Source organism: Calonectris borealis, chromosome 2 (assembly GCF_964195595.1).
Source record: "Calonectris borealis chromosome 2, bCalBor7.hap1.2, whole genome shotgun sequence".
NCBI lineage: Eukaryota > Metazoa > Chordata > Aves > Procellariiformes > Procellariidae > Calonectris > Calonectris borealis.
Window position 1 is genome coordinate 42642296 of NC_134313.1, and position 21677 is coordinate 42663972.

Consider the following 21677-nt stretch of genomic DNA (forward strand, 5'->3'; position numbering starts at 1 on the left):
TTACATTCATAAAACATCCATTTTTACTTACATACCCTGAATGAATCCATGACAATCCCCTGTAGATGATGACAAAACGTATATTTAGATTTGAAGATGTTCTTCTGAGCCACCTCGGCTAATTATAGATGACAACCCATGGCTTACTCCTTTGTTCTGAAACATCAAGAACGTGTCAAAAAGCTTCTGAACTCTCTAGAGTCCCAGATGTTGTTATTGCAATAGGTGACTGGAATTAACAAAATACGAAACGTCATTTGCTAGAGTCTCTTGTGACTTAGGTAGGAAGGCAGCTGTACTGCAAATATGCATATGAATTCTCCACCGGAGTGAACAGAGTTAAGTCAAAGGAATCTCTAAAGGAGTTAAAGAGCTAAGTAGGAGAGAGAAAACACTGCTGGAGAGAAGTCATTCTCTCATAAACATCTTCACAGGGATATTAATAAAATGGCTGAGCCCATGTAGGCTAGAAGAAGGGATTCTTCTCAAGGACAGGCTTGGGGTTGGAAGTGACCTAAAATGTCAAAAACGTTAAAAAGGGACAGGATTATGTGAACACAGAAAAGCTGAGAGAAGGAATAAACAATTCAGGATGTTCCTTCCACCAAAGAGACGGCAAAGACAGCAGATGCAAACTTAAGCTTAGGTAAGCTTTGTAGGAGCTGCATAAATATTCAGCCAATTTCCTTCTATCTACCTCTTTAATGTCACGGTACTGGAGATGACTCATTTAAAGCTGAGTCAGGCCTGCCTAAGTTTGATCACAGCCTGGGCCTTCCTGGTGCCAGCTGCCATAATCACTGCTGTTACCTGAGCATAACCTTCATTCTGGTCATTCAACAGTCCAAAAACTGTTGAATTCCTTAGCATGGCTCAAGGATGAACACCAGTCACTAGATGTGAGCATGGTACTGTCGTGAAAAGGAACAGTGTGGCAACTACGTAGTTTTCTGACACATATTCATGTAAAATCTGAATTGAGTTAAACTCTTTTCTAGGCTTTGAAACTCACATAGTACATGTTCCTTGTCTATGTAGAGAGGATGCCAAACCTCTGTTTCTCATTTAAAGAGAAGCACCTGTTTCTCATTTAAAATAAAACGGTGTTGCACCATTTTGGCTATGTAAAAAAATCTTCTGAGGTTGGAATAGGTTACGTTTACCCACAAGTAAAGCTGTTTGCATTGGTTGAAAGTTTATGCTGGCCATATTGGCCATAGGCTCATGTCTTTGCCCTTGAGGACGTCTCTCAGCATGTATTTGAAGGACACATAGGCATCCAGTAGTACCAAGAACATTTACTGAATGTGCACCAGTTCCGCAATCTTACACATATTTTACTATAAAGGAGAGCTTACTTGCTGATGTTAATAAAGAATTATTTTGATAATGGCTGATCTGTAAGTGATCGAAATTATATTGCTCCAGCTGAAAGACTTTGATCATTAACTGTTTTTGTGAAACCAACAGAATGAGAAAAAAAAATTTTCTCTGTAAGTTGAACAACTATGGTTTCTTTGAGACAACACTGACTTTTTGATTTTATATTGCAAACATCAATATTAGTTGAGCACAGCTTACTAGAATGAAGTTATTGCAGAAGTATTTATTTAATTCCCATATATTATGGTATCTTAGTAGATAAGAATACTGAATATAAAGCGTGTATACTGTATGTAAATTGAAGATGTTCATATACATATGTGTGTATATATATCTATATGGTCCTACTTGCTGGCAACATTTCTAACAATAACTGCATTAACATGTTAAAAAAGCAAAATGAAGTAAGTATAGGCACTTGTAGTTTATAGGTATGCTTCTGAAGAAACACAGGTCAAAAGTAGTGCTCATCAATTGGGAATGATTCTCAGCCTCTGTTAGCCAGGTCCTACCTGGTTTTCATGAAAAATGAAATGGACATCCAGACATTAATACTGAAGTAACAGTGTTGGGCTCTGATCCAAATTCCATTTAAGTTAATAGGAGACTTTCCATTAAATTCAGTAGACTAAGGATCAGGCCCTTAGAGTACTGCCTTGTTAAAACATGTCCTCGCTTTACTTTCAATCACATGGCTGTTGTTTCTGTTCCAACAGACGTGGGGTTAGAAGATCCAATGATAGCCAGAAGGCAGCCACAAGTTAGAAAGGGGATCAAAACCCATGTGTAGATTTCAACAGCTGTTTGGTTACCCAGATCTACAGGTGAGGGTTTAAAGTGCAACTGTAGACTTTTCAAAGTGGAAGTAAAATGACCGCAAAGGAAGCCATGGACATGCCAGGCTGGCATCACTAGGCTCTTGCTGTTTTCTCTGACACTGCTTAGGTTGAGCAGGATGTCTGTACCAAAAATCATTTCTCAACTGTAGTAGTGGGTCGGATGTTTTGGGGTGAGGAACATCCCACTGCCACTTTCCTTTAAGGAACTGACAACCCCCCCCCGTGCCTGAGTTCAGTCTGTGATGAGAAGGACTATTAGTCCCAGGGCAGTTCTCCTTAGGAAAGAATAGCCCAACTGGATGAGCAATGCTTAACCCCTTAACCTAATTTAATTCTTTAATTTGGCAATTATGTATAAGGAGTTTTGGCACACAATAGGGGAGTAGAACGTGGATGGGAACGTTTGCTTTGCTCTAGAATTGGAAGGAAAGGCATGAGTTTGGTGAAAACTGAGGGGGAAGCACTTGATTCAGCACTTCCCAAACTTTGTGCAAAATGATCAACTCTCAACACTTTCTCTGAAGAACATCATTCATCTGTATCATCACACATTTCCTTGAAAGTATGATCAAGTAGAATAATTTTGTGGACTGAGGGTCATGCACCTCAGTACTTTTAATTAATATAATTATATTCATTATCATAAGAGTTACAGTAGTGTTTATTTTGTTTCCTTCCTTTCCCTATTTCTCTTCTACTTTCATTCTCTTTCTGTTGGGATTTCAAAATGTTCTTCCTTCTTTTTCTTCATTTTTCAGTAAAACAAGAGATTCTCGTGAAAAAAAAAAAGGTGGTTTTGTGTTGTGCCTAAATGGCAGTCATACTTTCTTTGTAGCATTCCATTGCCTTGGCCTAACCAACCTTGTCTTCACGTTCTGATTTTTTTTTTTCAATTTAGGCAACAGTATTAGATGATGATGTGAGATGGAGAGGCAGGTCCATAAGAAACTCTACTCTTAGCCTATGAAGAACTTGAAAGATTTAGAGTGAGGCTTTAACCTGAACTGCAGAACAAGTAGAAGCCACTCAAAGAGCATAAAGGACTGTCAAGAAAAGCTAGTTTGTGGTCCTAATGTATATGTACAATACCACGTTCTACCATTAACTAAATATAATATTCTGTCACCCTCTAGTGGTGGGTTTACAACACCATACTTCTGATAGTAGTGATAAAAGATTTTCTCACTGCATGTCTAGTAGAAGACCTTGTCGCATGTAGGAGAAACTGGGCTTCAATGTTTGATGTCCTGTGCGTACGGGTTTGTAATTTTGGTCTCCATTGCACATATCTGTAAATGAATTGTATCCTATAACTTCATGCCAAAAATTAGAGATGTAAATTGGCTGTGTTGGTTTTGGACAGATTAATTAACTAAAGAGGTTTTTTTTAAAAAATTATTTCTGTACTCTTCTCCTTGGATAAGGCAAGAGAAAATTGACTGAATTCCATCCTGCACAGTTAGGAAACATGACTGTGCACCATATTGGCTAATCAAATCCCTTCTTTCTTAATTCCTAGTTTTATCCATAATAAAGTCCTTGTCTAAGACTGTCTGATGCTGTACTGGACAAGTGCACTGCCCATGCAAATCTGTGAAATCAGTAATTGTGCCTGAAATAATAGCGTGACTTATGTATCATACACACGTCTTGGTATATTTGACAGTAAAGCGACATAACAAAGCCACAATATTTGACATCACCTTTTCCATTAGCTTCAGCAATACTTACAAAATCTGGGTTTCTGACCCGGCCTTAGAAAAAGCTGGAAGTGCAGTATGCTAGAAAGCAGCATTTAATGGGTTCATTTATCAAGATTCCCAGTAACTGATAATATTGATGTGTTTTACACTGATATTGGACAATTTGGCTTCAGATCACATATGATTTAAAGCATCCTAAGTAACAGCAAAATACTTGGTTTGAAATTGAAGTGTTGTGCTGTTCACTGGATCAGGAGATAGTGAAACATATAGAAAGCTGATTGATAGCTTGAGACAGCTGGAACAGTCCCTTTTGATCACTTTGCAGACGCTCTTCTCAGAGGTAAAGCAAGTGTTATTCATCTCTGGCCAGAGACTGTACAATTCCTCTTAACATAATTTGGTATTTCAAGTATGAAATGATACTAAGTATCTGATGTCTCTGCAATTTTATCAGTATGGGCCATGCATTCACCACTTGCGTGTGAACTCAGAATTACCCAATAATTAAATTGGTCCACTGTATCTTTGTTAAAGAGGTGTATGGCAGCATCTTCGTAGTCATAAATTAAATATAAGTATGTATCATTATGTCACAAATGGTGCCGCAAAGGCTTTTTGATACCTCCTTACCAGGAGGAATTGTTTAACCGATCTGCCCTTAGACACTTCAGGAGCAATTGTCCCTGCTCAGACCAGATAGAGCCTTCCAGCTACATCATGGAAAGGCAGGGTGTTTTCACGAGGGGACGATGCACTCAGTAAAACTTTGAGTTTCTCAAGAAAGAACACAGCATACACCTCTTGTAATGTGTAAAGAGCCCAGGACACTCAAGAGGAGGGTCCTGACCATGCTGCTAATTAGCAAACCTTTTTCTGAATCTCTGAAATTTCGGCAAACCTGCCAGTCTTTGCTCCCACACCCATGAGAGTCACCTACAAATACAACCGGAAAGAGAGAGGGAAAATATTTCTCATGTCGTCATGAACATTAGTTCAGTCTTTTAAAAATGATACCAAAAACCTGGCAGATTTTGCACCTATCTTCAGGTTTTATCGTTTACTATCTCTGGGGTTTTATGTCTGTATCTGAATCCTGCAAACATGCATATAATACATATTGCACACATATACTTTCACATGCGAGCAGAGCTAGGCAGATCCACAGAGGCAGAGATTTGCATTCGTTTTATCATATTCATTTAATTTCCCTTAGTTTACTGGAGAAAACAAGGTTTTTTGCTAATGGAACTGCAGTTATACTTAGAGAAAATGAAGTTATCTTTCTCATCTTTAGCATCGCGTATAATGAAGCAATTTCAGTAACGCGCGTGTCAGCGGATTGTTGGTGAGGCTACATCCTTCAGAAAGAATACAAATAGACTTCACTGACCCTGGAGTGCTGAGAGTAACATGAAACTTACTCTGACTTGTAAACTGAGCAAACATGACATGGAGGTCACAGAATAAGGGCATATGCACATCTTTCAGCCCTTGTTTTGACAAAGTGACTTCTTTTTCCAGAGGGACATTTCTGCCATTTTTTTCCAGCATGTTTCACCTTTCACTGGCTATTAATCCCAGTATGACTTAACTGCAAATTATGATTCCCACCTATAAGCTCATGGGAGTTAATTCTTAGTTTTTTTCATCGTTTATTTGAGCACACAGAGTTAGCACTAAGAAGATGTAAGAAGATAAGGGTATGGCAAACAACTTAACAAATTGAGTTTAAATCAAATGTAACAAGTTATAAAAATTAGAATGAAAAGTATTATTAAAATTCACATTCATTAATGGAAATTTTTTATTACTAGCAGCTTTAAGAAGTCAGGGTAGACCATAACATTTTTGAAAATCTGTGCATTTTCTAATATTCTGTGCAGTATTCTTCCAACTTTAGTAAGATAGTTCCCTGTGTCAGATGCTTCCCTGTGTCTAACATTTATAAAGACATCAGTTTTAAACAGAATTTTCAGAACTTTATGAACTGCATTAACAAAGGAAGTTTTGCTAAAAGTGAAATTATTCAGAATATTCTTATTTTTCTGAATGCATGGATCATGAAGCCTGTTTGATACAGGTGTGGATAGCATCCCAGCACAGAATACTTGAAAATAAAGGTATCAGCACAACAACTAGCCTATTTATTCCATACAGTAGAACAACTGTGGATGGGGTTCATCATGTTAGCTAACTGATAAAGCACTATTAGCAGTTATCAACGTGTATGGTAAAGGACACTGAAATTCTTATCCCTGGTTTGCAGATGGGAAAATGAGACATGTCAAAGATCACTGCAGACTTTTGCTGGAACCCACCCTCCTGAATCTGTTTTCGACTAGGCTATCAAATTTGATGACAATAGTAATGGCTGCTTATGTGAACAAATGTGACAGGCTTGCTTGTCTTTGTTGTGTAGTTTATTAGGTCAGTGATGCCAGTTCCAAGTTTGGAAAAAAGAAAATGTCAAGCTAGGCCAAGAAGCAGAGGGGCTAAATTCTTTTTTTACAATGCTGAAGAAAAATGTGTAAGGTAATAGGGATTAATTATTTTTCTAGTGTAATAACCAGACTCCATATCAAGGACAATCGGATGGTCCAGATATGTGTTTTCCCATGGTAAGATTTAAAGAGACTTCAGGGGGGAGAACAGCAGCATTTTGTAGCTTCTAAGTATTGTCTGGTTTTTGTTTTTTTCTCAACAGAGCTACAGTGAACCTGTTGATGTTAAAGCCTCCCCGCAACCTCAGATGATGAATTCAAAGCAGTCGGTGTTTCATGGGCCCGCCCAGGCTCACTCTGCACTGTACCTCAGTTCCCACTACCACCAACAACCGGGAATGAATCCTCACATCACTGCCATGCATGCCAATATCCCCAGGAACATAGCGCCCAAGCCCAACAACCAAATGCCAGTGACTGTTTCCATAGCAAACATGGCTGTGTCCCCACCGCCACCTCTTCAGATCAGCCCCCCTCTGCACCAGCATCTCAACATCCAGCAACACCAGCCGATTTCAATGCAGCAGTCCATTGGAAACCAGCTACCCATGCAGGTCCAGTCTGCTTTACATTCGCCTACAATGCAGCAAGTAAGTTTGAGCTTTTCAGTTGTCTGGGGAAATGTTTTCTTCTGAGAAAAAAAAGCCATCCAGAAGTTGACAGAGTGAGGGAGATTTAGAGCCATGGATTAGCTTTAATTTTGCAGAGTTCCAAAACCGCGGTAGTATAGTCTGAGGACTTAGTCTTTCAAAGGCAAGAACAAATGAATGAGTTTTACCTAGATGATGGGGAACCTCAGTGGAACTGTTTGTGCTAGCAACGATGTTCATCACATTCTTCTGAACACTAGCCCTGACTCCCCCCCAAATTTAGAAGGCATCCTTTAAATAGAAGTGTGTTCGTAGATCCATCTACAAATCTGGGATTACCGTGGAATATAAGTGAAATGTTTAGTCTTTGGAGACATATTTCACAAACAAAAGGCAGGCATGTCTAGAAAAAGATATGATTGTAGCATGTGCTGTTACTCTTGTGCTGACTGTGACGTGGAACAGTCAGAGGCAACATGAAGCAACACAGGTTGTGTTAAACATGCTAGATTAAGTGAACACGAGTATGTTAGTTTATGCTGCATTCATAACTTCATTTTGCTAGATAGACATACCTTTTTTTTTACTGGAAATAAGTGGGCTGTCCCCAATATCCCAATATGGTGGCTTTTATTTTTTTTCACTCTCAGTGTTTTAGATAGTTGATTCTCAATATATTTCCTAGGAGTTCTGAATGAATGCAGGCCAACCATAGTATTGTGATTTTTGGGCCCAGGCCTATGGAGGGTTAGAGCAGATTAACTCTGCTGATTTCAGGAGAGAAAATTTCCTTTTGTGTTGGATGAGATCTGACTGTCAATAATAAGATCTTGCTTTGCAAAGAAGCATTAGAATGAAAATTTTTTGGATGGAGTTGCAAGATTCTACAAAATTTGTATACACAAAACTTGTCAGTTCTGGATGATAATACATAGTCATGAACTTGCTGCATGTTTTGAATATCTCTATAAATTCACCTTTGCTAACAAGGCATTTGCATTTGCTTTCCAAGCCGGAAACGTTTCATCTCAAGATTGGTCTTTAGAGATGGGAATACCTGAACACAAAACATAGCTTCTAGCTGGGAGAATAATTTAACAGGGAAAAAAAATTTCCAAAGCAGGACAAAAAAAAGAAGAGTTGAAAGCAATCTGGACTGATAAATTTAGTTGTTCAGAAGGTAAATCCAAGGTGTGTTCAGGATGATCTGGATTTTTTCAGACTTTGATCTTAGTCTCAAGAGTGATTTGGAATAATCAGACAGGAAGGAAAATTTGTAAAGTGTTTACAGCTTTTTCATAGTCCAGTTTATTTTTCACCATCAGAGTAAGCAGACTCAATAGACTTATGACCACACAGATGTGGAGTCTTTTACTGTCATGTATTCCTGAAGGTTTTCCTATTAGTCAGAAAACCAGTGTCCTGGTGTGAGTGTCCTGGGACAGCCCATGCTCAAGTCTCAGAGAAATTCAGGAGTTAACCCCAAGCCTGGGCAGCAGGAATTAGCTAGGGGAAGCCCTAGACAGGTGAGCCAGGAGGGTCTGCCTAGAGATCCTAAGCCTGATGCAATCCTGGTTGAACCTGAAGGCTCAGAGCAACGAGAGACAAAGCAATGGACAGAGACTGAATGCAATAGCCTGGTTCATTTACCAAACATGAAAAACGACATCTGTGACAGCAGCCTGTTGAGATTCTGTAGTTATATTTCAGCGAGTTTTTATTGCAAAGTGATTCAGTCTTCCAAGTTCAGATTGTTTACCAAGTTCAGTGTCACTTGCACATTACTTGTCCAATGCAGAGGTATAGAAGATCAAACCCCTTATGTCTTTTCCAGAACTATTGATAGGCAGAATTTACTGAACAGATTTGAAAATCTGGCTTTATTTATTGAATTAATAGTACAGTAGGGGCTAGCAAAAGATGTAATGCAGATGTTAGACACTTACATATATATATATACATACAACATTATCATTACTGTATGGCATTATTCCAAACCATTACATACTACAAAAAAGGTAAGATAATATGAATCTTCTGATGTTTTATTTTACCAAGTTGCACGCTTGCAGCATATGGTGTGCGTGTCAATGACTTGAGAGTACTTTCACTCATCTGTGAGATGTGTGGCATGCAGCTGAGTTATTTCTAGCTTGAGAGAAAATGCAGGGCACTAGGTTATAGAAAACAGGTGTCTAGAAGTCAATATGTCAATATGACCTGTACCATCATGAGTCTTTTGCTTTACTAAGTACGAGTACATTAAAGTAAAAAATGCTGTACCTCTGTGTTTCTGCTCGCCATTGTTAAACTCATGAAAGGTTAGCTGAAATACTTTTTATCAACTCATATTCCTTAGTCAGAAAGGCTGATGCTTATAATGAAGATACCATGACGAGATATTTCTGAGCTTCACTCAAGGTGACAGGTGCTTATTACCTGTTGAAATGCTACACTGCCAATCTTAACTACATTTTTCTTTAAGCACTGTGAATATCTACAAGCCAGTTTATATTTCTTACGCTCCTGCTTTTGTTTCAAAGTAATACAACTTTTGAGCTCTGGAAAATCTATGGAATTTCAATTTGGAATATTTGTAATTTTTTTTTATTTTATTTTTTAGCATACAACATTTTACACAGTTTGTGAATTGAGTTTAAATGAAGAATCCATTTCCTTTAAAAAGTGATGTTGGCAAAGACAGAGCAAAAATTATGTTAAATTTTAGGGCAATAGGTGTACTAACAACACCATGATTTGCCATGCCGGAGCAGAACACTGGTATCCTGTCTAGTCTCTTAGGTATAACTCTTTCTAGACATTCTCAAGAAATGTTAGAAAACACTATCCCCAGGATTTTGTATGGCATTAGAGCACAGAGGACAAGCTGGCCACCAGGAGGCATGTAGCAAGAATTCAGGAAACCATAACTTGAAAGTAAAGGCTTCCTTCTGACTCAGTTGTCAAAAAGACTCTGCTCTCCCCTCTGCTCAAAATTGAGCAAACACTCTGCTGATCACAGGGCATGCTAAGGAGGAAAAGACATACTGGGGAAAAAAGCGAGCCCTCCAAACGATTACAGCAGCGCTGAGTCAACAGCAATAAGGACAGAGAAGAGGCGTAGCACCACCCTACATGTCCGGCCCATGGTGAGGAGGGAGGGAGGACTCGGGATATGAGGTTCAGTCCCCAGCAGCATGGCGCAGACCACTCCGCCTCATAAAAAGACAGCCAAGAAGAATGGGAGAATGTCGTGGTTTAACCCCAGCCGACGCAGCCGACCCCATGCAACCGCTCACTCACTCCCCCAGGTGGGATGGGGGAGAGAATTGAAGGGTAAAAGAGAGAAAACTCGTGGGTTGAGATAAAGACAGTTTAATAGGCAAAGCAAAAGCCGCGCACACCAGCAAAGCAAAACAAGGAATTACTTCACTGCTTCCCACCGGCAGGCAGGTGTTCAGCCATCTCCAGGAAAGCAGGGCTCCATCATGCGTAATGGTTACTTGGGAAGACAAACGCCATCACTCTGAATGTCCCCCCTTCCTTCTTCTTCCTCCAGCTTTATATGCTGAGCATGACGTCATATGGTATGGAATATCCCTTTGGTCAGTTGGGGTCAGCTGTCCCGGCTGTGTCCCCTCCCAACTTTTTGTGCACCCCCAGCCTCCTCGCTGGTGGGGTGGGGTGAGGAGCAGAAAAGGCCTTGACGCTGTGCAAGCACTGCTCAGCAGTAACTGAAACATCCCTGTGTTATCAACACTGTTTTCAGCACAAATCCAAAATATAGCCCCATACTGGCTACTATGAAGGAAATTAACTCTATCCCAGCCAAAACCAGCGTAGAGAATATGTAGTCTGATAAAGCAGAAGCGATAGTTGCATTTAATTCAACTTTTTTTCAGTTCCTCTTCCCTCAGCTGTTTGATTTCCTCCATGCTAAAGGTGTGGCCACCCTAAGCCTTTTCCAAAGACTCCAGCGGGCATCCAATATATGTAATGAGCAAGAACAGAAACTAATTAACGTCCTGCTCCCTACAGCATGACTTGCAACAGGAGACATTTTCCTTTTCAAAAACACCACCACCGCTCATACCAAACAGACTAATACACTTTAGGAAGAAATTAGGTAAATTTTCTCACGTCACACTGCAGTGTGAAGCTTAATAGGCAAGAGAGGGGTAAGTCTGTCAACAGCTTCCTGGCAGTCTTCTATCACAGGCGTTTGCAGGCTCACCTGGATGGGCACCACCATTGCAGACAGACAGCTGCGCTGTTAGAAGCAGCAGTCACAGATCCCACCGATGGTGGGTTCTTTTTTTTTTTTCCTTTTTTTCCCAAGATCCAGCTTTGATATTGTTCGTGGTTTACTAGTGTGATGCTCAATGGTAGCAGGCTCTGGGAACCCCTGCTTTAACACTGTGGCTCTGGGAGATTTGGTCACTCATTTTCTCCAGGAAAGGGAGGATAGTTTCTTATCAAAGACCGTCTTGTAGTATGTCTGAAGGACTGCCAGCTCCAAGAAAAATCACATAAAGATCCAGGTTTCAGTCCTGGCAGGCAGGAACGTAGTTCTTCAAAACCACTGTGCGTGAAATCCACCAACTCTTCTACTGTGCGTAACTTCGAGGAGGGACGGATAAGAAGTGCTGACCTGGGGAGAGAGTTCTGCCCTGACTGCTGCCAGGACAATGGGCTGATCTTCATCAGCTCCGCAGGGAACAGCACGTCCTCCTCCACTTCCAGCAGCCCTTGCCTGCATGTGTGCAGCTGCCAAACCGAGAGAGGCTGCCAGCTGGAGAAGGGCAGTCTCCTCCGGGAGTCCACAAAGACTACAGAACATCAAGAAGATCAGGGGTGTTGGTGGCCAAAAATCCTCAGTGACTGCACAATTTCTGTTATTTTTAAAATCAATTAATTCTGTGGAGTATGCAACTGATGCAATGCATCCAAATTGTTCTGAAATGCACAAGGCAAAGTAAAATTGAGGTATTAGCATTTTGGTCATATGCCTAACAATAAATATTTTTTAATTTCTTTTGAACAATCTTCTCTAGTTTGAGTTATCTAAGTATTTTTTGTAACTTCTGCAAAGTAGACTATTTTGTCTCTATTCCTTTCTGTTCCAAAACAGTTAATGAATAAATTAAATAATGGGCACTACTGTAGACCTTTGGGGTGCTCCTTTACAATGTTAATCCTTTACACTGTCAAAAATGACCATTTAGTTCTATTCTCATACTTAGATTTAATTAGATCCTGATTTTGATGATATTTAACTTCTAATTCTGAAATATACTGTATTTTTCTTAAATATTCTTAACAGGAGCCGTGTTAAAATTTTACTTTGTTAAAGTCTAAATCCATTGTGTAGCAGCTTTTCTTTCCTCCACTTTTGAGACACTGAAAGAATCCCAGTAGATCAGAAGAGTGCGATTTTTCTTTCATTAAATGCTCATGTGAGCATCTTATCACTTTATTATTTTTTAACTGATACAGAGTTGCTTCTCTCCAGTCTGTTTCTTAGGTTTGACATGATGTTTAATTTTTACTTAGTTGGGATCAGGTGATCTGAATCTTAACCTTTGTCATTCAAATCAGCAGGATTTCTCCAAAGTTTAGGCTAAAACGGCATCTGAAGCCTGCAGCCTGTTTTCTCTTGCAGTTGTTCTTTCCTTTCTCTACTCAAACAGACACTTGTGCTTCTTTCTGAGCATACCCTCCTCTCCAGCCTGTGGTACTGTGCTGTTTTGTGTGGAGAGTGGTGAGACCAAGAGTTCACTCCCTCCCAGATATGCCCAGTCCTCCTTAAGGAACCCTTTTACGTAGCCCCACTGGAAGCATCTCCTTCCCTGCTTAAAATCCTTCATTGGATGGGATGGTGAGTCCCATTAAAATCTCTGTCCCACTTCGGTTCACAGGTAAAGCACGCAAAACTCGATTCTTAATGTCTAGTAACCATGGCTGCAAGTGTATGCATAACAAAGAAGCAGAAGATTAATGTATGTCACATTTTATTTTTTTTTTTTTAAATAACAACTCATTTCAGTCTACCTTTGCGTATTTCTTTTCCTTTAGAAAATAAATGTATACAGCAAGATGATTGCATAGCCTGCCAAAAATAATAGCCTCATTTTTTCTGGTATATATTATATACAGTAAACTCAGGGACCTGCTGTATTTGTCCAGATTTCTTCCCCTTTTTTGTTACACTTTGTCTTCGAATGAGGTCAAGAGAAAAAAAAATGATTAATATCTGTCAACTTCCTTTATAACCTTAAGGAAAAATCTTTGTATGATATCACACAGACAGATTTTCAATTTCCTTGTGTAATAAACAGATGCTTTAGGATTTGGATGTAATTTAAAGGTTTAAAATATCACATTGAGATTGATGAATAAATCAGTTGTGAAGACAAAAACATTGATGCCTGTTGAAAATACCTCTCCAGACAGGCAGGAAATGAAATTAGTTCCCAGTAAAGTGTGGAGATGAGGATCAGTGTTTAGTTCTGCTGCAGGCTTTTTAGGACTTGCTACAGTGGCACAACGAAACTGCTAGGGCTACAGAAATCTAATTAAAGAGCAAATGTCCCTCCTGACATCGAATTAATCTTTATCAAGTTCCCTATTTTTATTTCAATCTGGAACAAGAAAATGAAATTGAAAATTCTAGGCATGTTGCAAAACAGTTGGTGATTTTCTTTTGAGCATTACAATGCAAAAACATTCGGCATTGTTTAATTAGACCTCGAAGCACTCATTTTCTGAGCACTTTTTATTTCATCATTGTTTGTTAAGGGCTTACATAAATAATACACAAATATTTACTACAAGCCTGGTACAGAGCTGTGTCCCTCTGTTGTACAGATCTATATTTCCAGAGCTTTTTCTGTTGATGAAAAAGCGGAAGTAATTATTTACATTTTAAACATCACCGTACTTTATTGGTCCTTCATACTGAGTTCAGGTTTCTTAAATTACTTTGCCTTAACAAGCATGCTTTCCAACACCCACATTATTACTTTTGCTGCTGGTATTCCAGTAGCCCTCAACCAGGCTCGGTGCTGGTGCTGCCTCTCGGCAGCGCTCAGACCACGTCTGCAGAGCCCGGAGCTGGCCCCTGCCCGCCGGTGTGCCCGCGTGGTCCGCGGGTCAGTCTGCTCCTGGAGCTGGAGCCTGGCTCAGATACCTCTGCACCGCCTTAAAATTTATCACGTGAGCACGTCCTAAGAAACAGGCCCCAATCCCAGGCAGTTATAAACTAAACAGACTTGCCAGGTGCAAGATGACAGTGGTGTTAGCCTTTATTTTGCAGATAGGAGAATTAAGTTTGCATTCGTGATCCCAACCTTAACATGAGAGGTATCAATTTGGTCCAAGCGCAAATGCACGCATGCTTCGCTGGAAGAAAGCCAAAACAATTTGGCTGTGGTCACACGGAAAACCTGAGAAAATATGAGAATAAGTCCCCACCCAGTTCCAAGCTATTATTTAAACCTCAGGACCATCCTCCCGCATCTAAGATATTTATTTGTCCTAAGTCCAGAAGAAATGGAACGGATATTGCACTGATGGTCATTGCAGCGATGGTCTCTTCCTCTGATTTGGGGAACTGTCGCTTCTTGCTGGATGAGTGCTTAAGTCTCTGTGCCTGCTCACTCACATGCTTCGCTACAACACTGCTGGAGCTACTGGCCCCATAAAATGTTTTTCTTTTATATATTATTGTTTCATGCAGATGGATAAGAGATAGTTCAGGGGCTTTGCTACCAAAGGTAAACCTGAGTGCCTGGGGATAGGGTGTTTTTCTGTGGCTAGTTTCCTCTTACAGCTAAATTAGAAAGGCCTTGTGGGTGATGGTTTGTATAAAAATGATGATGGTGATATACACAACTGATTTTTCTGCCTTCTAATTACACAAAACTCCAATTAAAGTCATTGGGAAGTCTGCTCAATTACCTTTGGATTCGTTGCAGGCATGGGGGTTGTTTATGCAGCCTGGTGTGCGAGGTTTAGAGCCTGGTGAAAAGGCTGTGTACAGAGCATGGGGGTTATAGTCACCACAGATGGGGTTTATTTTACCTTATTAGCAGGGCAGTATATGTTACATGACAACTAGATGCTGAATTCATCTCGTGAACTTGCCCACTACTAACGGTCTGTTTCTTGGAGTCATCAGCGACAAAGTGAAGCTTCAGAGAGCATTTAAGGTACTGAGGTGTCACCTGGGATATTCTCCATGTGGAAGAGATTATGGAAGAAAGTTGCACTCATTTACAGCCTAGGCGAGAATCTGCGGTCAGGACGAGTGGAGTGAGGTGATGGTGTACCCGAGAGGCACGGCAGGGCAGAACACCTGCGGGACCTCCGGGGAAGAGATGGAGTATAATGCACCAAGAAAGAGGGATGTGAAGAAGGAAGTGGCATGTTATATTTGAAGGAAGCCCGTTTCTGGGGATGGAGGGGGCCAGGCGGAAGCTGAGAATACTCATTGATCTTGATTAAAGGTAGCGTGGCTGAGTTCTTAAACATGCAGAAAAAAAACAGCTCTTCCCAAAATTCTTGTCTTAATGAAGTCTGTGTATATGAAGTGATCACACATAATCCACTAGAATTTAAAACTAAAAGGTATGAGCTTTAATCCTGTCTATTCTGTATGTGGACTTTGGCCAGAAGGAGTGGATTTTCAAACTAAGTATCCTGGTTCAAGTTCAGTTCTGGTTTAGCAGCTACACATCCAGTTAACTTGAGTGGGAATTGTATGCCCTTGCCGCAGGAAGGAGTTTGGTCTGGTTTTTTTCAGCAGACATCGATTGCTTTTGTACAGCATTCCCATACTTTTACCCAATGTAGTTCGTCTAACTTTACAGGAACATGATGTACATTTATACAGGGTGAACCAGATACACCAGCCTTGAAATTTCAATTGTTCTCCTGGTGTTGAAACACAGCATTTAAACATCCTCGTATATCAAAAGAGCTAAAAATTATTATGACTTTTCATATGACAGATATTTCAGAGAGCAGGTTAGATGTCTCTTTGTAACTTCCACTTTTTTTTCTCGTCTTCTTGGTTTCAAAAAGCAAGTTATTCTGTGCTACTTTCACTACATTAGTCCAACAACTGTTAAAAAGCTTTGGTTGAATTTCTGTTTAGTTGAGAGAGAAGTACAAATAAAAGAAGCAGCAGATGGTCCCTTTGTGACTGAATGAAGAAAAAGGGTTTTGAGAACAATATGTGAATAGGTGTAGTCTAATAAAACAGTCAGCCACCTGCTGCCTACATGCTTCAAAAAGATTCTGTTGCATATTCTGGGAATTAACGACTTGTGTGTGTCCTTAGGTTTAATCTAAATGGAAGCTCTAAGGAGCAAACAGACCTTTTTGCCCCAGTGCTGATTGAGTTGTTCTCTTGGTTTTGAATTCTTTCTGCTCTGTCCCTTTTAGTTCCATCCTGTGACTGTGTAATATCTAACAACGATTTGGCAGTGTTTCATTTCTCAAACCAAAGAAAGATTTTAAAACTTAGAAAGCACTTACACACTCTTTCCTATTTTAAGTTTGATAACCTAAAGTATATCTGGAAAAGAAGTATTCTACCATTTCACAGTACACACCGTTTGGTTTTTTTTAATGCACCCAACCTGTTGCTTGGTTTCCATACATTGTAATGTACTTGCTTTCCCCTCTAGGGATTTACTCTTCAGCCTGATTATCAGAATATCATCAATCCAACATCAACAGCTGCACAAGTTGTTACCCAAGCAATGGAGTATGTTCGTTCAGGGTGCAGAAATCCTCCGGCACAGACTGTGGACTGGAATAATGACTACTGCAGTAATGGGTAAGCAGCCAGTGAATGCCACCTTGTGTTGAGCAACATTCATGACACGAGTATCTGAGAGAGAATTTGGAAACGGCTTTGTTGCCTGTTTCCCTACGGTATTTCAGAAGTACCTCTGTGATGGCACCGTATTTATTCAGCAGTTAGACCGTTGTGCGAGAAGAAGTTTTCAATACATACGTTTATTAGACATTGTTGTCACCTTCTCACAGGACATACACTTTCGTCTTAGAGAACTTCCATTCCTTAGAAAATCAGAACTGAAATCTTAGGGAGAAGGTGTAGGAAAGAAGTGTTAAGATCACTACCTCCTTCTTGAGAGGCAAATGGTGTGAACTATTTTCTCCGAGTACTCCATTGCTGAGGAGAGCTTGCTGCCAGTGAAAACAACTAGTTTGGGTTATGAAAACCCACATAGTGAGATGCAGGGGTGATGTGTGGGATACAAGATACATGGAAGGGAATGGCATGAAGATCACATGACTGTAACCAGAAACAAAAGACTATACCTGTGGGAGCTCTGTGCCCCTACCATAAGGTTAGTAGCCCCTTCAAACCCCCCACTCCTCTGCAGTGTGGTTTTTGTGGAGCCATGGAGTTACTGTCCCAGGAACTGCCTGGAAACATTTAAGACTCTGAACAGAAGGTATCTTTTGAGTTTTAAATCATAGATGTTGTGCCTTGTGACTATGCCCACCAGCCTGACCTCCCCTTGACCTTAGCATGAATCCCTAAGGCAAAGGCAGATAAAAGCTCTTGGTTGCTACCAAAGTGTCAAATCCAGCCCAGACAAATGAACACAAAGCAGAACTAAAGACCAGTTTCACCCATTACATTTACTCAAACTGAGAATTTCACTTGCATTATTGTTTTAAACTATTTCTGGAAATCAAACTAGAACTGAACAAAAATCTTCTTCTAGTTACTAGTTCAGAATAACACCTTGACTAGAACCTGCTGACACTGAGGCAGACTAACTAGTCTGCACAGCAGCATCACTTTCCCCCATACCTATCGCTGTTGCCCCATGACTTGCCCACTTGTTCAGCAGAACGGTCTCACTTCTGTGCTGTACCACCATAATGTCTTGATCTGTGATGCAGGCCCTTGTAGGAGCCTACCCAGCCCACAGACTTTTACACCCACTTAAACTGAGCTCTGAATAGACTGTCCTCTGTCAAACAGGCCATAGCCACCTCTGGCTTTGACTCCTGGTCTCTTCTGGAAAAAGCAACGCGCGATCATTGCCAGCAGTGCCTTCTAGGTGCCCACTGGGCATAACCTTCCATCAGCACAAGCCGCCTCTGAGCACACCCTGTATATACCCTGTGTAGATATGCCTTTGTGAATCTGTGTGCATGGATTTTACCTATCTCTGTTACAGCATTGGCATAAATTGCCAGTGCAGCGTGGCAGTGTGCTGCTCCCAGACTCCAAACCAAGTAAGCTGTAAAGTTGTGGAAGAACAGAACTGGTGCCTGGGTTCTGGCAAGGAAGCAGGAGATTGAGAGTAAAGCCTCCCTCCCAGAAAATCTCTGCAGTGTGAACCAAGCCCCATCAGTGATGCTTCTTCTGCTTTAAATGATACATTTTCTCCTGACTTTTGCAGACTGTTCCGAATTAGAAACTGGTAAATGACTCCTTTTTGCTCTGAACTGATACGCTTCAGTTGAAGCTGAAACCCAGCAAGAACTGAATGTAAAAGTGTGCTAGACACAGTGCATTGGTGGAAGGTCTCCTGTAGAGCCTGGTGTCCAGTAGAGAGTTGGTCTAGTTGGCTCTGCCAGAAGCTTCTGGTGTTCTCTTGCGTATGCTTACGTGAACCTGCCAACTCAACACATTTTGGCTATGTCTGCGCTAGTAAATACAATAGGCAAGAGATGTCAGTTGCTGGCACCCGTGTTCATGTAACTAAGCTCTCCTGCCCTCTAAGGAAAGTGGCCACATCATATAGGGTGCTCATGGTTCCGAGACCTGCGCTAAACCCTCAGCTGTACCTATGTGGTTTGTGGGAGAGGGATAGTCAGTGCTACCAACCCACTAGCGCAGGTGATGCCAAACCAGGGCTTAAGCCCATGTCCCAGGCCGGTGTAGTTTAGAGCCAGATGTGGTCTCCGGGTTGCTACATGCCACTATGGCACTAGGATTTTTCTTATTATTACCATGGTAATGCAGCCGTACTTCAATGATATGCTTGGAATTGATGACATGCAGTAGGGTTGTGGGGTTTTTTTTGGAAGAATAGGACTAAAAATTTGACAAATTTTCAAAAATCACATTTGTTCTTTTTCTCTTTGAACAGGGGCATGCAGAGGGACAAAGCACTCTACCTTACCTGAAAATCTGAAACACCTCTCCTTTCCACTGAGGAATGCAGGGAAGTCTTTTCATCATGGATTGCTTTATGCAGTCAAGGCAGTTCTGCATTTTATTAGGAAATACAAGTTGCTAAGCACTTAGGACTATTTGAGCTTGTGGGTCACCCACTCTGGAAAAAATAGTCTTGCTTCTTTCTTTTTCTCGCCCCCCTCCCCCCCCTCATTTTTTCTCTTCTTTCTCCTTTCCACCCCTACCCTGAGATCCTTTAACGGACATTGCTTTTCTTCTTCCCTGAAGGAAACTTGGACCATTCAGATTTTATGTTGGTTTTTGCTGTGAAGTGCTGCGATAGTAACTGCCTTAGCAACTGTAGATGTCTCGGATAAAAGTCCTGGATTTTCCATTGGTTTTTCATAATGGGTGTTTATATGAAACTACTAAAGACTTTTTAAATGGCTTGATGTAGCAGTCATAGCAAGTTTGTAAATAGCATCTATGTTACACTCTCCTAGAGTATAAAATGTGAATGTTTTTGTAGCTAATTGTAATTGAAACTGGCTCATTCCAGTTTATTGATTTCACAATAAGGGTTAAATTGGCAAACATTCATATTTTTACTTCATTTTTAAACAACTGACTAATAGTTCTATATTTTCAAAGTATTTGGAGAAAAAAAGTAAAATATCCCCAAATGATATTAATTAAAAATATTGGCTTTGTCTCATGAAATAAACACAAAAAACTAGGAAAAAACCTAATGTTGATAAAGAGCAAACACATTTATTTTGTACTGCCTAAAAAAAGCTTCTTTTTTTTAAAGAAAATCACTTTATGCGTACTGATTAGTAAATGTCATTTACGTCCTTTTTATGTATAAAACTGCCAAATGCTTACCTGATATTTTATTAGATGCAGAAACAGATTGGAGACAGCTAAATTATAACCTTTACATATGGCTATGTATTATTGTTTCTTCATACTGTGTCTGTATTTAATCTTTTTTATGGAACCTGTTGCGCCTATTTATGAAATAATAAATATAGGTGTTTGTAAGTAAATTTGTTAGCATTTTAAAGAGGTTTCTTTGACGCTTTAACTTTTGCTGGCACAAATTGTTCACAATTGATGTGAATACTTTATTTAGTTTTTACAGTGACATATATAACACCAAACCTGCTTTACCGGCAGAAAATGAAGGTAACCAATACTTATTTCTGTATTTCTTTGTTTGTAAAGGAAAAAAAAAAGGTATTTTAAGTAATTCCCTTTTTAAAGCATTGTAGCAGGAAGTTGCCCAAAACTAAGACTTGAACCAACAAAACTAACTGAATAAAACTGCATAATGCTCGTCTTGAAACTTCATCAGTTTTGGTTAATTAGTCAAGTGGAATAAAAATATTACCAACACAAATATTACCAAATATGCTTCAGCCATTTTATTATACATGTGAAAGGTCCTACAGAGTATTAGGGAGTGTATCACAAATACACAAATCCTAAAGTGAAAAATAAGTTCAACAGCCACAGGGAAAAGGATAAAAAAAATCCAAAAGAAGGTATTTTGCCAATGTTTTGGATCAGGGATAGCTCTGAAAATACATTTCTGGAGGATTTAATCCTGGATGCCTGTCCAATTACTGGAGAGTACCACTGATTTGTATTTCCTATGTGAAATAAAGAAAGCAACGAATAAAATACACATTATGCAATGCCATTGATTTTTCTTTAAAAACAGAACAGAAACAAAGGTATGCTTGCTTTGGAATGATTTCAGGCAATGTACAATCAAAATCACTTGGCATGTAATAACTAATAAATAATGCAGATCAGATGTGATTACTCAAATGACTGTAGCTGAGACCTCTAATTTTCCTGTCTTGAAACTGTATGAGAACTCGTGATTAAATTCACAGTTTATTGTTTGTCTGTTTAGTACTTTAGAAATATACCAGCACTACTAATTACCCAATGTCTTCTATTTATTATATTATAGTAAACTACATTTTCCACTCATATTAATTCTAAAGCGAGAAGATAATTACTGAGGATGAGAAAAATCAGCTTTGATTTTGACAGGCAGTTTTCCTTTTTCTTTTACGGAAAAGAACTGTGTTATCTCCATTTCTTTTAGAGCAGGTGTGCAGTCACATAAAGTTGTTAATTTCGGTATCCAAGCAGAGTTCAAAATACAAGAAAACTTTAATGTAAATAAAAAAAATACATCATGAATAAAATACTTATTCTGTATGAACCTCTGGCTAGTCGGTGTCTCTTCGTCCGTAAGAAGGGAAGCCCGCAGTGTGTTTACCGTGCAGCAGCTTACCCGTCCGGCAGTTTGAGTGTGGTTTTGTGTCTGGGCTCTGTTCGGACAGGACAGCTATGCTGGAAGAGCAGCAGTTTTGGCCAGGGTTATACTGAAGCCACTTTGTTCCAAAGGAAAGATCCAACTTCGATGCATAAATGTCAGTTCTTCATGTCCGACCTTGGGAAAAAGC

General features: G+C 39.9%; 1 protein-coding gene across 1 annotated transcript in view; it reads left to right on the forward strand.

Moving 5' to 3' along the window:
- The window catches only part of TOX (thymocyte selection associated high mobility group box), a 230523-nt gene extending 209089 nt beyond the window's left edge, over positions 1–21434 (forward strand). The window contains exons 7-9 of the mRNA XM_075141792.1: positions 6633–7019; positions 16712–16863; positions 19166–21434. Of these exons, the coding sequence (XP_074997893.1) occupies positions 6633–7019; positions 16712–16863; positions 19166–19202 (576 nt within the window). The 3' untranslated portion in view covers positions 19203–21434. The remainder of the gene's footprint in view (positions 1–6632; positions 7020–16711; positions 16864–19165) is intronic.
- The last annotated feature ends 243 nt before the right edge of the window (positions 21435–21677 follow it).